This window comes from Pseudorca crassidens, chromosome 19 (genome assembly GCF_039906515.1).
Source record: "Pseudorca crassidens isolate mPseCra1 chromosome 19, mPseCra1.hap1, whole genome shotgun sequence".
In the NCBI taxonomy this organism is placed as follows: domain Eukaryota; kingdom Metazoa; phylum Chordata; class Mammalia; order Artiodactyla; family Delphinidae; genus Pseudorca; species Pseudorca crassidens.
Genome location: NC_090314.1, coordinates 35,430,877 through 35,447,986, shown reverse-complemented (window position 1 = coordinate 35,447,986; position 17,110 = coordinate 35,430,877). Strand labels below are relative to the sequence as shown.

Here is a 17,110-nt window from a genome sequence, read left to right as displayed (position 1 = left end):
GAGTAGCTTTTAGGCAACTGACAGGTCATACTTCTATTCATTACCAAGCTAAAAGAGACTAATAATTTATCTTTAGTTATGAAGATTAAAACAGTACTACACCTGTTTCTTTTTTCAACCTCAGCAACAAGCTCATCAGTAGAGAATTGACCTCTTACAACAAGAATCAAGTTTTTAATGACATCTTCAGAGCAATCAACATCAAGTAATCCTCCAATAACCACAGGAAGTCGACTTGGATTCACCTATGGTTTAAAAAAAAAAAAGAAGAAGAAGAATGTCATTACGTTACTAATAAGCAAAACCAAAAGGAGTTTTAAAAAATAAAACTCATTTCCCTCTTCAAGCTCAGTTTTAAAATTCAGTAATAAACTGAGTCTAAATTTACAACTAGACAAAGATATTTAGCAGGAAGTCTGCCTTGGTTAATTAATTACTTCAGCATTGCTCCAAAGGACAAATAAGTCCAAAGAAGCTAAAGTCACAGAATGACTGTGAAAACAAAAGGCCTCCATCATAGCAAAACTGCCTTTCTATTTCTGGAGTTAGAAGGTGAAGTTTCTAATATCTTTATTTAAGATGGTTTTAATACTATGCTTTGCAGCCTATGGCCTCCATACGGATACCACAAAGGCTATCAAATAAGTAGGGTGTAGGCCACTCAATTTTTTCAACTACAGCAGTTCTGTTTTGTTTTACCTACTTGGAATGCACGTAAAATTTTAATCAAAGAAAGGATTCTGCTGGAAAAAAAAAAAGTTGAAAGCCATTGTAGCAGACCACTCTTACTGGACACAGAGTTTCAAAAGGATGAAGATTTCCAGTGTGAGCAGTAAAATCTACAAGATTATATTTTAAAGTTATCTAAGTATTACTTACCTTCTGTACATATATCTCTATATACTTTTGAAGATTATTTCTATATAAATAGAGCACCAAATCATGGACAAAGTCAAATCGATCACACACAATGATAAGTGGTAACTGATCTGTTAGCTTTGCTTCCTGGAAAAAAAAAAAGAAACCTTAATTTTCTTCTTCTGTGAGTTTATCAGTGTAAAATATGAGAATCTGTTCTACACTTGTGGGAGAGGCTCACATAAACTTGGCTACTCTTAAAAGTGCCCAACCCAGTTTCCATAAATTTTTATGAAGTAATACCTAGAGTCACAGCAAAATACCAGGTCCTTTCCACATACAATCCTTTACAAAAAAAGTAACAAGACTTGTGAGCCATCAGTGGCGCTCAGGATATAAAATCATCATACTGGGACTACTTTCATTAATAGTAACAACTGAATTTGTAGTTGATTTAAGAGGTATAGTCACACTGTCAAAATTAGGCATATTGGCTCACTTTTGTTTCAAACTGATGACTTTTTACCCCTCCCCATTCCAATCTATATGGCCGTCTTCTAACACTGTTATAATGAAGCCTAAAAGGAGCAGCATGATAGTGATGGCCATGAATTTAAATATACCACATGTTGCTATAAAAAAAAAAAAAGATTTAAAAGATAAAAAGCATTTAAAGCATCTTTAAATTGCCAACTGCTTTTACCGTTACAAATACCAAGCTATAATTCTACTTACAGATTGACATAGATGTTATAGACAGGTAGGTAACACCTGTACTGGGCATTTACCTGATACATGTCCTGTTACATTCCACAGACATTAGGTACAGCACAAAAAACAACAGTTTCCATCAGGAATTCATTTATATACAGTGAAACATTCCTCAGTAAATGATTCCTCTACGGATTGTCTACTGAAGAAGAACTAAGCAGGACAGGACTTTCCTCAATGACAGCCACAAAAAACGTTATTTGCAAGGCTAGAATAAATCCTAAGTCTAGCACTTATAAGTCACCCAATTATAAACAATTATAATTAATCTATGAAGTGTTCAGAGAACACTAAACTAAATCTGGAGTCATAAGAAATCCTGAATTAAACAAACAAACAAACAAAAAAATGGCTGTAAATCTGAAGTGGAAGTCCAGCTGCAGATTTTTCCCATCAAGGAAAGTCTAAAGCAAGTATTATTTAGCACCATGGAAACTCTGTACTAAGAGCTGCTATAATCATTTCTAAAGAGAATGTTTGATCTACCTATGCAAAAGATTTTAGCAGGCCAAGTTTTTCCTACTAAACACACATCAACACACTAATCTTCTTTATCTTGTTTAATATACATATAAAATATTACCTTCTGCATTTTACCACTTAGGGAGAAAACATACTTGGCAAGTAATCTAAGATTACTTAGGTATTCTAGTCTCACGCGTGGGTGGTTTAAGATTTCTGCTGCAAAAGACAACTATTTGTATTCACAAAGAAAATTTAAATTTGAAAAAAGCAGACAAAAACTGGGATACTTTCTTGATTACCTAAATTTGCATATGATTTCATATATGAAAATAATGCTATTAATATTTAAAATTTTTATTTAAAGGTTACCCTTTAGGTATTATGATTAGAAATTTTAGGATCAAAATTGCAATTATATAAACATATTCAGGTTTTCTTAAACGTAAAGTTTGGAGATATAGCAGGGAACAAAGTAAGCATTCCCCAAAGAGACTTACATTCTAGTGGGAAGAGACAATGCTAAGTGTTATAAAGAAAAAGAGAACAAGACAAGGGGGAAGTGAGGATGGAACTGGAATAGATTTTATTTTAGACAGGGTAATCTGAGACATCCTTTCTCGTGACATTTGACTGGAAATCTGAAAGAAGGTAAGGGAGCAGGTCATGAAGGTCTGAGAGGTAAGTGGGAAAGGGCACAAGCAAAGGCCCTGGGGCAGCAGAGGGTTTGGGGAGTTCCAGGAATAGCAAGCAGGCCAGTGAGGTTGAAACAAAACCTGGAAAATAAGATCAAAGGTAGCAAGAGGCATGGGTCTAAAGAACAGTTTTACATTTTCTATGCAAGGCTACAGTTCCACAAGGTTAGGGCACGAGCCAAATAATGCTACTGACACTATTTCATCCTGCTTACAGGTTACTCTAAAGGAGAACTCATATTCTATCAACCTCTGTATTCCTGGTGGCTAGCATGTAATTGGCACTTGTCTAATGTTCAAGATTAGATTCAGAGAAGTATTTTTCTTATTATCACAGTTTGCATACAACACCAGTTATAATACAGCTAGTAACTCCAAAATGAAGTTTAATAACAGTGATGATGAAATGTAGCAACCTGCTACAAACTACAGATCAATAAGGAAAGTGAGTAAATGGTTTAGTATGTTCATTCTCATTACTGGGGTGAAAGGCTGAATATCCAATAGTAGCATGTTAGCACTGAGCTCCCATCTCAGATTATTTAATGATAAGAGACTAGGTTTTTTCCTCTAACTCAGGCTGGTATTAAAATTCCTTCAAGGAGTCAGGAATAACTTAAAACCAAAAAGAAACAAAACTTGCCTGCTAGAAAGGCTGACAATACGTTATTTCCAAGGCCCACCAACACAGCTTATTAACCACGGTTATCACTTGAACACCTATGGCATACAAGGTACTTGATAAACACAGCTTGTGGTTGAAGAAACCAAGGCTGAGGCACCTTAGTTAACTGGCCTGAGGTTAACAGCTTTATAGAAAGAAAAGGAATTTGAACCATGTCTGACTTTTCAAAAGCCCATAATTCACATCCACTCTCCTCTATTAGACTTGTATCCAATTCACAAGTATGGAGGGGGATTCCTCATCTAATTAGATCTCATGGAATAAGCAATGTAAGACGGCCACATCCTAGTTTCCTGAGGGTTTTTTATGACGCTCAAGGTCATCATAATTAGGTGAAAATAGTTAACTTAGTCCTGCTTTACATATATATGACAACTCAAATATTACAACCCAATGCTCAAGAAATTACAATTGAAGCATAAAAGCTGAGAGCTTAATGAAAACAAATCAGTGTGGATCTGGTGGTATTTTTAAAAAAAGGAAACAGTACTGTCACTCAAAGGAGGAACTGGACTGGTGTTATGGGTACACTAGTCAAGCATAGAGTATCAAATCTTTCTCATTTGGACGTTTTTTTTCTGACACCAGGAAGTCATGGGTTCAAACATATACTAGCCAGGCTCCGCAGAATATTCATGATGGCCAAGACATTATAAAGCTATACTTCTGGGGAATGTTTATCTTTTAATATAAAACATAGGGCAACTTCAGCACTTTAACTACATCATTACACTAAAACACCTAGGGGTTTAGCTATTTAATCTAGGTATTAAGTTCTTCAGAAGAAGAATCAGCTAAAACAACTATAGATTATCTAAAAATGATCAGTGTAGGAGTAAGAAAAGCCTGTTCTTTCCTACTAAATTGCACAATGAACATTTTGGTTTTAGTTTCAATCTAAAATTCTTCCAGACGAAAAAAATACTTAAGAACTTTATATACAATCTCTGGAATCATTTAATATATTTTTAATATAAATGTAAAATACGTAAATATGTATTTTGGGGGGATCTGAATGTTCTGTAGTTTTCCTAATTTTTATAAACGACTACCAATTTTAAAGTCTTACCTTCCTCACAAAGTAATTAGTAGGTATGAGAATAAAGGTAAAGTTAAGTTAACCATTAAACAAAAATTAACTGCCCTCAGGTATGCTGTAAAGGTCTAAGAATCTTCAAACAATTACTCTTCATTCCAACACAGGCAGTTCTTACTTCTCCATAACCAAATTCGTGTCACAAAGCTGAGGGTTTTTTTGTTCAATTGTACCTTCAATTTATGAATTACACATGATTAATATTTAGTTTCTAGAGTTAGGCTAATCAACGACAGAGATTAACCTATGTCCTTTACACAACAGAACCCTTTGCATATAATACAGGCCCCTTAAAATAACACTGAGGGCAAGCTGATCTTAATATTCAAAAAGAGCCTAAATGATATTCTAAACACTGAGCATCTACAATCACTTTTCAAAAATTTTCTTCTAAAATTAAAGTGAAAGAAAGGAAATTCCTTAGAGATAGTGTTATTTTCCTCTTCATTTAAACAGATGGTCATTCTTAAGTATTACTTACCAATTTCCTTCCTTATTTCAAAGGAAACCACAGAATATTAAATTTGGAAGAAATAATTCAGCATACAATTTGAGAATGCTAAGAATTTCACTTTTAGGGGAAAAAAATATTTTAAAACTGTGAGCAAACCTTTGCAGAACTGCCGATCTTCAACCCAACCAGAAAATGCATTACTCTTACCTTGAGAAAATTCTTGACTCGCTCAGGATCATAGCAGTTGCTTTCTCTGCAGATTCTTTCTACTTCTTTGATCTGCCCTGTCTTGCAAGCTGCCTGAATATATTTAAAGTGCACATCTGGGTCCTGACTAAAGTTAACAATGGATCCCAGAAAATAAAAAAGACCTTAAAGAAACAAATAATTGAAATTAAGCACAGGTGTACCTTTGAGAACGACAGACCTGAAAAATACTTAAGCAATTAAAAAACATTATGTCAATTATACCTCAATTTAAAAAACAAGCAAAAACCCCCACAGTTATACTGAATAGTCCCAAATAAAAACTGGTTGCTCAAAAAGCTCAATAAGAATATTAAATAGTCCACTAATCAGTTCAATAAATGGATTTGTACTTTAATCCCTACAGAACAGAAAATTCAATGTTTTCTAGTAGTTGAGAAATAGGTGACAGCTATTTAATATCAAAGCTAATTATCATACCATATTCCATATGAGAAATTTTAAATGAAGTCCACTATAGCAGGTGTTTCTCTATACGCAGTTAATAGGAAACACACAAAAGTAGCTTAAAAAGAATTTAATGCAGTGCCGTTCAACAGAATTTTCTGCAATGATGCAAATATTCTATATCTACACTATCTAATACAGTAGCCACTAACCACACGTGGCTATTGAGCACCTGAAATGTAGCTAGTGTGACTGAAGAACTAAATTTTTAATTGTATTCAATTTTAATTACTTTAAATTTACATAGCTACATGTGGCTAGTGGCTACTGTACTGAATGAACAGTATAAATGTAGTGCACAGTTAACACAGAAACTGAAAAAATTAAGAAAACTAGTAGGAATCGCTTATTCCTTCTGTCTAGAGCAGTACTACAAGAAGAGGGAAGAAAAGGTAAGTAGAGACCATATATTTAGCTAATGAACCTAAAAGCCACCAACAGTGATTACATTAATACTCAGCATAGGGCTTCCCTGGTGGCGCAGTGGTTGAGAGTCCACCTGCCGACGCAGGGGACACAGGTTCGTGCCCCAGTCCAGGAAGATCCCACAAGCCGTGGAGCGGCTGGGCCCGTGAGCCATGGCCGCTGAGCCTGCACGTCCGGAGCCTGTGGTCCGCAACGGGAGAGGCCCGCGTACCGCAATTAAAAAAAAAAAAAAAAAAAACTCAGCACAACAGTGGTTCTCAACTGGGGGCAAGATGGTTTTCTTCCCAGGAGACATTGAGCAAGGTCTGGAGACATTTTAGTGGTCACAATTGGTGGAGCTGATGCTCCTGGCATCCAGTGGACTGAAGCCAGCAATGCTGCTAAATATCCTGCATGCATACAAAAATGTACCCCCCAACACAACAAATTATCCAGCCCAATATGTCTGTATCGCTGAGGTTGAGAAAACCTGCTACAGGGACAAGTCACAAAATTTCCTTGGCTAGAATCGTTTGCCATTATAAGAGTCAGACAATATAAACACAATCATTACATACCTGATCATTAGTATTTTCATCTTATACAATTATGACAAAGCTACTACATATATTTGTATCTTAAAATTTTGCCTTTAATTCACCTATAAAATATCCATGCAGACAGTCTTCTTCACCGCATGTCCCTGGAACCTGGTATAGAACCTGGTATAGAATATGCCTGACAATAGTTACTGAATAAGACGACTTAAAATATCCCATCAAAGTAAGCTTGTAGAAAGAATTTCCAACAGCCTATGACAAGTCCATATAGCCTATGACACTGTCCGTTTAACAATAACCCTCTTGGCTACCTTAAATAATTTAAAACAACTCAAACTCCTAATTACCTTCAAAACTCTTGAAAGATTCAAAAAGTTCAATCAGAGACTGAGTGGACAGTTGTTCGTGATACTTAGAAGCCACTTGCACACAGATCTGTAGATTCTGACGAATATTGGCAGATAGCATGGCTCTGAGGCATTCCAGGGAGTCTTCTACTGATAAGGACCCAAAGTAATTCACTAACCACTAGAGGACAAAATAAATAAGTAAATAAATAAATGAAACAATGTTAAACCTAATGGTGGTATGAAATTACTATCATTCAGTAACACAAACACATTTTCGGTATACCAATTAATCATAACTAATAGTTAGGTAAGAGCCTAAAATACCTCAGGGTTAAGAAGATGGGTATGAACAACTGCACGCTTTATATCATATAAGTCAGTGAAGTGTTCTAAAGCACGCTGCAGGAGGCCCGCCTTCTCACACAGCTGAGCGATATGAGCCCGGTCATAATGCGTGAACATCTGATTCCCTAGAATAGCATCTGCGACCTATAAAACCATAAAAAGGATGAGCTTTTTTTACTACTCCATTTATATCAGTAACTCCATATGCAGATTACATATTAAGATTCAACAGTGAATTAATTGGTAAAGGAGAGAAAGTACAAAAGAATGTTAGCTAAATTTTCTAAAATGAGGAACAGGCATGTCAGTAGCTTCAAATAATCTAAGAAGCTCTGAATAACTACAAAAGCAGTGTTGGAAACATGCCTAGAAAGCATGAAAACACGTACTTGAGGTGCATGCATAAGGTTCATCTCAAGCAACCTTGTCTGTAAAGGACCTTCAGATGGGCGATTATTCTTCAGTGCATCAAGCAAGAATGCAGTACACTGCTGAATTAGATTGTATTCCATAAACACATCGACAATCTGCAAAAAAAAGATTTAAAGGAAATTGTTTTAAGATACTTAAAAGCTGCTTTATGATACTGTTGACAATATATGTAAATGAAAGGAAATGAAACATTATCCCTTTCTTCACATATAAAACACTGCCAGATCAAATCCCAGATTTAAAGAATATTATTTGGACAGCATAACGTCATAATTTAAGAGTAAGTTTTTGTCTTCTGGAGTTACTTTTAGTTCTAGTAAAAACAACCACAAAATATTTCAAGATACTATATAATAGCAGAATATAAATTGATAGATTTAAAATTTTGATGACTGATTGATTGATGCATGCATGCATGCATGCATGCCACGCCACACGGCATGCAGGACCTTAGTTCCCCGACCAGGGATCGAACCCGTACCCCGTGTGGTGGAAGCACGGACTCCTAACCACTGGACCGCCAGGGAATTCCCTGATGAACTATTTAAAATATACAAAAGCATAAAAATGAAAGAGTCTGTGACTCCCACTTCATATATGCATCTCTTCCCTCTCCCTTCACCTAGTGGCAGCGGCTATCCTTTGTGTTTTATTATTCCCATATATTTTTCATATTTTTAACACATATACCACTCTAAATGAGATGGTATTTGTTCTGCATGTTTTAGAACTGTATATAGATGGTATCTGACTGTCCACTCTTCTGCAACTTGCTTTTTTGGTAACGTACTTAAGGTTTATCTATGTAGATCAACACAGCTCTAATTTCTACAGATAAAAAAGTTAACCCATTCTTCTCCAAAGTTGTTTAAACTCAGATCTCCCCCATTCTCTATACTTCTACAAAATACATTTTAACTCCTTTACCTGTGTGATATCAGCAAGAGGTTCTTCATCCTGAACTAACATTTGAGCAAACTGCTGCCCCTGATCTGGACTGATTCGCATAACATTTCTCAGCAGAAAGATCCAGTCTGGAGTATATCCAACCTACAAAGAGACAAAAACTTAAGCCCTGCTACAAAGTTCCATTTTTATATCATTTAAAGGCTTTTTCTGCAATAGAATCTTGCTACTACAGACAGAGCTAATGGTGAAAATACAAATTCAGTTTTAACTTAGATGCTCAATTTGATCTTGGTTTATACAAGACAAATAGCCACCTTGGTGATAACATATTTGAACAAATAGCTATACATTTTTATAATTGGCTTATTCAGTCTCATTGACCACCAAAAAAATCTGTTCTAACAGGTTAAACATGCCCTAGCAGCTTAAATTCTATAAGCCATGCAAGAGTAACTGTCTCCATTTTTGAAGTGTAATTCTATATGCGAGCCATAACAGCATTTTTATACTTTTCCAAGTAATTATAAATATTTAAGGAAATTCACTATTAAAGTCACTGAGAGTTACTATAAGCTAATTTCTCTCTTAATGTTTTAATGAATTTATGTGGAGAATCTGTTTCATTGAACTCACTTTTTTAGCATATAAAACAATCTTCTGGACTTGACCTGTTTCTGCAAAGCACTGAATGACTTTATTTGGCACATTAGCCCTTAGGTACACACTAAGTGCCAATGTAGGGTCCACAGATTTCACAAGGTCTCCCAGTTCTTCAGAGCATTCCAGCTGTCCAAAGGAAAAAGAGATTGTTTAGTAAGCCATGAGCTGCTGTATAAATCAGCAATTGACACTACTTCCAATATAAATAAAAACTAACATGACAGGCACTTAGTTTCTCAGTTGTCCCAGAATGTATTATAAATATGCAGGGGTTGTGGTTATAAAGACTCTTGATTTTTTAATTAATTAATTAATTAATTAATGTATTTATTTTTGGCTGTGTTGTCTTCGTTGCCACGTGCAGGCTTTCTCTAGTTGCGAAGAGCAGGGGCTACTCTTCGTTGTGGAGCACGGGCTTCTCATTGAGGTGGCTTCTCCTATTACGGAGCACGAGTTCTAGGCGCACGGGCTTCAGTAGTTGTGGCTCGTGGGCTCTAGAGTGCAGGCTCGGTAGTTGTGGCACACGGGCTTAGTTGCTCCACGGCATATGGGATCTTCCCGGACCAGGGCTCGAACTTGTGTCCCCTGCATTGGCAGGCGGACTCTTAACCACTGCGCCACCAGGGAAGCCCAAGACTCTTGATTTTGTATTCACAGCAATAACTCAGAATTCTCCACACATTCTACTTAATCAAGGATAAAAACCCACCAAGACTTCACATGTACAGATACTACCAATTACCTTGTTAGGAATATAAATACTTAAAAAGCAGAATCTTGCTCCTCTAACTATTGAGAGTATTCAGATATCAGACCCACATGGTCTTAATTTTTCAAGAATAATGCAGCTCCTAATGTAATGTTATGAAATGAAAATCTGATATTCAAGGAGCCAGATGAGGCTTACCATAAAGACCATTACTAAAATTAGGGTATAATCTGTATGTCTGAAGGATCTAAGCTTCATTATCTTCTTGATTTTTGGATTTAAGGTTATAAAGCAGGACATTAATTTCAAGAGGTCAAACAGATAAAAATTTTAGAATTTTTAGGTGGTATACATGCAGATACCCTCCTCTGTACTATTCAACCTGCCTTAGTCAGCTGCCCAATCTGGAAAGCAGCTTCTCTAAAAGAGTTCTGCTTTATATACTAGAGTTGATTTTCTATGATTATCACTGACATTCAATGAGAAGTTCTCTCAGAGTCTACACCTCTCAACCAAACACGCTAACTAATGAAGAGTTGACCAGTGTCCTTTTTACCACAAATGAATCCTATGTGACCATTCGCCAAAAAAGGTAATGATACCCAAAAAGCTTTCACACTTATATTGGTCAACTCAGTTACCTTGGTTGTTCCCATCCTCCCTTATCTTAAGCAATTAGGATGGACCTCAAATACTCGCTATGTGGCTATTAACTATTCTTCAGCAGACTCCTGTCCAAGCATCCCAACTCCGAAGTACTATCCTCCAATATCCTATAAGACTGCCAGAAGCTGGGTCAAGAAACAAGGACTTACAATTAGTAATGTAAAAATATAACCAACATAACACTAAAGCCAAAAGGTCTAACATTAAAAGTTATTCAGTACTCAGAGTGCTATAAAGAGTACCACCTCAGTTCTTGACACTGGCATAAGACATGGCAATTCAATATTGCCACTTTGTGGAGAAAAGTATGAAAGGAATAATACCACTAAAGGATTGTTTAAACTTGTTAGTTGCCTTACAAATAAGCCACATTTTCCATAATGTGCTCCAGAAAACATAATACCATTAGATACTCTATGTAAAAAGAAATTAGTAAGTACTGAGTGAATTTAAAAGGCATAGAGAAATCTTACAGTAAAGAAAGCTGGTTAACAACAGTTTTTAAAGATTTATAGTTAAATAATTTCAAGAAACTAAGTTAAATATTTTTTCAGGTAATGCCAATTAACATTCTGCGAAATCTCTTTGGGAATCTGTATAACTGCTAATTAGACAGCCCTGCTGTCTTGTTAACGTATTTCCGAGCCAACGTTTTATATAACATGTTTCCCTTGCACACCCAAACATGGTTACTAGCAGCAAATATCACAGTTTTGATACCTGGGAAGTTCTACAAGAAAAGATATGATGTTGTATGGTTGAAACTACTGGGCATATCAAGTGTGGGATGTGGGAGAAAGGAATACATTCTTAGGTCCAAGTGAGTGTTACATACGTTGACAAATATGAATGCGCAAAGCATCTCACACTAAGCTTTTCCTAAAGCAAAAGGATAGCAATTTGCTTCCAGATTAGTAGTTTAAACCACCAAGCAAGTAATCCTGGATTCCATTTTAAAATAGATATCCTACCCTCAACATGCCACAAAATAAATACATTTTCAAAAGGAAACAAGTTTATGCATCTCATGCAATGTTTATTCTTGTTCTATTCCTACAAGCAATAAATAATGGATGGAGACGTTCTGGCACAGCCTATGTTTTTAACTTGCTAACATAGTATTTAATCAAAGCAAAAATATGTTAACAGAAGTTAATATACCTTATCTTCTTTTAACCATTTCTCCAAAAGCTGTTTCCGCCCTTGCTGAAGTACAGGCCTACACAGTTCTAAGGATTCATATTTGTTTAGCTGGCCCTGGTCCAAAAGGATTCCAAAGTACTGAAGTAGGGGAGAAGTTTGACCTGGCTGAGCTGGGACACTCTGGAACCGACGGATGGTGTCTGGGGTACGAAGGATTCCCTTTAAGAAACAGAAATGTTACAGACTCCTTTTAAAGATGATCCAACATCACACTAATAACTCCATGGGTCTCTTAAGTCAATTTTAAAGGCATGATTCCATCTACTAAAACCAAACCTCAAATCTTCAATATATTGAATAGTAAAGATTCAGTCACACTTCTGGTTCAATGTTATGAGATTATCCTGAATCAGGAACATACCAACCTAATTATAATAATGTCAATGTGTAAGACAATAATAGTTACAACTAGATATTGTTCCAGGTTCACATTAGGTTAAGTGGAAATTTCATTACACTGCTCAGGGAGTAAGGTGTTAATTCAGTCCAACATAATACAAAGGTGATGAGGATAAATTCAGCTCAACTTGAGACAACTCTTCCTACCATAAATTGAACAGGATTTGTTTAATTTTCAACTCTTAGAAATAAAATCAGTAGCTATCACAGATAAGATCAAACAGTATAACAACTGAGTAACTAAACAGTATTACATCTATGTAAATCACAGCTTGTTAGATCTATATATCATTCTGACATCCTGGGTTTTAAAAAGCTACCCAAATCTAGAGCACAGAAAAGTAATTAAATCTAGAGGTACTGACAAGTAACTCATTCTACTGGAAAACACATCCTAAAAAAGGTTAGTTTCTCTGTGGAAAGCTGGTTCTAGTTCTAACTAACAGTATTAGAAATAGAGCATATTAGCATTAATCCAATCATGGCAACTTCACTTTCATAACTATTTACCTTTGGTGCATTAGCAGCCACCTTTGCTGCCTCTGAGTAATTTCCCTGGGCAAAAAGAGCATTAAATTTCCGGGCAAAGAGTTCTTCAGCACCAGCCAAGTTGTTACGTACAGCCATTCTCAGGGCCAAATCAGGATTTTGTAGGACATTGGTGATATAAGGAATTATGTTTTCTTCTTCCACACATACTGAGAGAACCTGCAATTTAAGATCTAGTGAATAGCTGCAATGTGTTCATGTGAGCATCAGTGAAACCAAATCCATTTAGAGCTGATGACTACTGAGTCACAAAGGTAATAAAACTGTGACAGCTGCTTTCTTATTGCCATTAAAAAAAAGAAAAAAGAAAAAAAAAGAGGGCAGAAAAGACTAAAGGGTACTAAGCTATTTGCGGGTTCCTAAAATATGGCCATCTTATAATATAAATAACTCCCCACTTCATACTGTCCAAACTCTAACTGCTTTGCTACCATTCATTCATTCTTAACATGGTATGAGTTCATCTGGAAGAAGTTTAAGGTACATTCCTTCTAACTCTAGTATTTTTCAGTAATGTTAATTACATTTACATTCCCAGAGTCCAGATTATATACTCAATGAGGGGAGGACCACTGAATCCTCAGGCACCTTATATACTGCAAGGTATACAGTAGGTACTTAATAAATGTGGCACCAGTGAAGAGGAACTTCTAATTGCTTCTTTTTGAAGAACAATTATCTACCCTCAGTCCTCCTAATAAGTCACAGAACACTGCTTAAAAGCTGAATTCCTGTCAATTGCCAAAGAGAAAGGGAGCCCTTCACTATGCATCCATTCCTCTCCCCAACACCAGAGCGGGTATACATCCCAGTAAACTACTTATATTACCCCTAACAGCAGTTCTCATACTATTATTTCTCATCTAAGTGTTTCTCAGTCACTATTCCACATAAGGAAAGGGACTTATCTTTGTTTAATTGTATTATTAGCACCAGGCAGTGTTTAGCACAAAGTAAATGCTTAATATTTGTTAAATAAATGAGAACTCAATAACCAAACAGATAGGTAATATCGATTTGCCTGTTCTATTATTCCTTTTGAGGAAAGTAAAAAAATTTTAACCTCCGAAATTCTTTCATTTCTACAGATCTGACCCCCATCGCCAAAAGCTTAGGACATCTTATATCTGCAATGTGTCACTCTACTCCGTATTAAGACACACCTTTTAAAAAAAGGAAGAATTACTTTCTTTATAGTCATTTGCATTCCACCCATCTTTAATTTAATACTTACCTCCTAGGAAAAATAAGGGAGATGAACAAACCCGCTTCTAACTATACTTTCTGTAGTCTTCCCCAAACACCAAACCAGTTTCATCTTTATCCTACTTTTAGACTGTACTAGCAGATTTCTAGAAACCAGTACTTAAGATCTACAGGGGACAAAGAAAGTTCCTGTACTTCTAAGAAGGTTCCTGTACCTTCTAAAGTACTCTGTTCTACCAAGTTCAGAATGTAAGCTAGATATTGGCAACAATGTCATCTTGATCACTTTTGATTTTTCAACCAACAGAAACCACACACTCATTCCTTCAGGGCATAGGTCCAGCTATAGTTGGTTGGCTCTGATCAAAAGAGTAAAGCCCTGAAGCCTAAAGGTTACTGTAAACATTCACCTTCTTAGTCAAAGCAGCTGGCACAGAAAATTTGTGGGGGGAAGGGGAGGAAAACAATCAGTAAGTTCCCAGAATTAAAGTTATGAATATTAAATATATATGGTAAAATTATGCAAGATACTTTAGTTCAAATAATAGTCTCAAAAAAACCCCCAAAAAACAGTAGTCTCTGGCTTAACAAATTTATCATTATAAAATTATCACTAACCTAGTTCACCAAAAGACCCATTCATTCTTGATTTTTCCAAGAGAGACACATGCAACTGAATAGATGAACGCTACTAAATTTTTAAAGTAGCTTTTGTGCCAGACACTGACTGGTGTAGAAATACAATTAAACAAAGAAAAGCCCCTTTCCTAAGGGAGAATAGTGACTGAAACAACTGTAATTCATTGTGGTAAGTGCCATGAAGAGGGCTACCTAAGATCTGGGGACATAGAGCAGAAGCACCTAACCAGCTGTGGAATTGAGGGAGAGGATGCGTAAGTAGGGGAAGACTCTCTTTCTCTAGAGTATTTCTCTCTTCATATACATACCATTTTCTGGAAATTAACAGAATAAAGGAGAAAAAAACCTATCTACTTCTTTTGCTTACCATCTAGGGAAAATACTAATTTGGAGGAAAACTAGTAAAAGGCAAGGCCAGTAACAGTACTGTTTTTGAAAATTTAACCATTTTTTTTTTTTAGGGAAAAAGATACTTCCTGGTATATTTTAAATTACATTAAAACACTAAAACACAGAAAAAGGATCACTTGTGTTAGGTGGTATGAGGAGGTATGTCAAATGTGACAAATTCAGAACAGCTAATATACTCCCTAATTGGATAACTTTTCAAGTACCCTCACTGAACATATCATAGCTACTGTAACATATCACCTTCCAACATTAAACATTTAGTAATAATTAAAGAGGTAGGGAAAAAGATGTAAGAAGAATTCTTTTCCTTGTAGTTGATAATTTGTCTTAGAGAGATCATAGGAAGAAAACCCCTATAAAAAGTATACAATCTCGGAATTCCCGTTGGTCCAGTGGTTAGGACTTGGCGCTTTCACTGCTGGAGTCCGGCTTCAATCCCTGGACAGGTAACTAAGATCCCACAGGCCGCAAGGTGCAGCCAAAAAAAAAAAGTACACAGTCTGTCAAATATGACCCTACTAGTTTCTTTGCATGAAGAGTTACTTCTCTTGATAATAGAGACACACACACAATCCTAGGTGGCTATACTGTATGCCAAATAGTTTCTCTGAGACAGTGTTAAAGAGAGACTGTTATCATATGCTTCTGCATTTTTAGGTATATATTATTTTCTGACATCCAAAGTTACCATTTACTTTTTGAAAAAAGCTAACACTAATAAGTGCTATTTTATTTTATCACTTAATTTAATTTTCAAGGTTTCCTTACTTGTCCCTTTCTGTTTACTCCAATTATTCCAGCTGTGGCTTCATGAGGTGCAGTGACAAAGATTGTTTCTCCACTGATTCTATTCATGTAGATGCAGGTACCAGTCTCAAGATCATACAGGTGGATATAACCATACTTAGTAATCAAGAATACTACGTCATGCTTTTCACTGATCTGTATAAAGAAAATCAACAGTTCAGTAAAATAATGAATCTATAAACAGAAAATTTAGTCCAATTCCATTTTAGAGATGGTGAAATTCTAGAACTTTGACAAGAGGCTTACATGAAAAATTAAAAGCTAGTATTTATGGTTTCCTCATTTTTACAGCAAATTCAAATATGGGATATCCCAAGCTCTTACATAAAACACAAGAATATTAATAAACTGTATAAGATAAAAGAGAAAAACATCATACTGAACAACCTGGGATAACCCAATTTATATATTACATTAAAGAAAGAGTATTACTTTACAAAGTTTCACTAACAAACTATTTTTGAGTAAAGGTACCACTTAAATTATATTGACTATCAGTTGTAGTTTTTGAATTGTGTTAAGAGGAGAGATTTTAAGTTCATTTGTTTTGCTTAAAATACCTGCATTGCAACAGGAAAGTCATTTTGTGCTTCTGGAGGAAAGAAAACATCCACTGCCTTCTTTGGAAAGGGTTGGTTCCCTGTAGGTGGTGTGCCAACTTCAATGATATGTAGCTGTTCAAAAGAAAATAAAACTTATGATCAAATGCTAAAAGGACCATAGCAGCTTTATTTGTAGCCCCAAACTAAAAACAACCAAAATGTCCTATGATAGGTGAACATTAAACTATATGGTACAACCATACCATGGAACTCCTCAGTAATAAAATGAACGTTCACGGACACTGTGCCCCGTGAGAACACACACAAAAAAGGCACTCTCAGAAGATCACATACTATATGATTCTATTTACATAGCATTTTTTTTTTTTTTTTTTTTTGCGGTACGCGGGCCTCTCACTGCTGTGGCCTCTCCCGCCACGGAGCACAGGCTCCGGACGCGCAGGCCCAGAGGCCATGGCTCACGGGCCCAGCCGCTCCGCGGCACGCGGGATCCTCCCGGACCAGGGCACGAACCCACGTCCCCTGCATTGGCAGGTGGACTCTCAACCACTGCGCCACCAAG

At 36.1% G+C, this 17,110-nt stretch overlaps 1 protein-coding gene across 5 annotated transcripts in view; it reads right to left on the bottom strand.

Annotated features, from left to right (window-relative positions):
* CLTC (clathrin heavy chain) overlaps positions 1-17,110 on the bottom strand; it is a 65,981-nt gene that overhangs the window by 23,565 nt on the left and 25,306 nt on the right. For all 5 annotated transcript variants that reach the window (XM_067714520.1, XM_067714521.1, XM_067714522.1 and 2 more), the window contains exons 5-16: positions 16,546-16,659; positions 15,947-16,120; positions 12,884-13,081; positions 11,933-12,133; positions 9,370-9,522; positions 8,755-8,877; positions 7,785-7,922; positions 7,375-7,539; positions 7,048-7,228; positions 5,229-5,392; positions 880-1,005; positions 103-245 (exon numbers count right to left, since the gene is read on the bottom strand). In XM_067714520.1, coding sequence (XP_067570621.1) covers positions 103-245; positions 880-1,005; positions 5,229-5,392; positions 7,048-7,228; positions 7,375-7,539; positions 7,785-7,922; positions 8,755-8,877; positions 9,370-9,522; positions 11,933-12,133; positions 12,884-13,081; positions 15,947-16,120; positions 16,546-16,659 — 1,880 coding nt within the window. The remainder of the gene's footprint in view (positions 1-102; positions 246-879; positions 1,006-5,228; positions 5,393-7,047; positions 7,229-7,374; positions 7,540-7,784; positions 7,923-8,754; positions 8,878-9,369; positions 9,523-11,932; positions 12,134-12,883; positions 13,082-15,946; positions 16,121-16,545; positions 16,660-17,110) is intronic.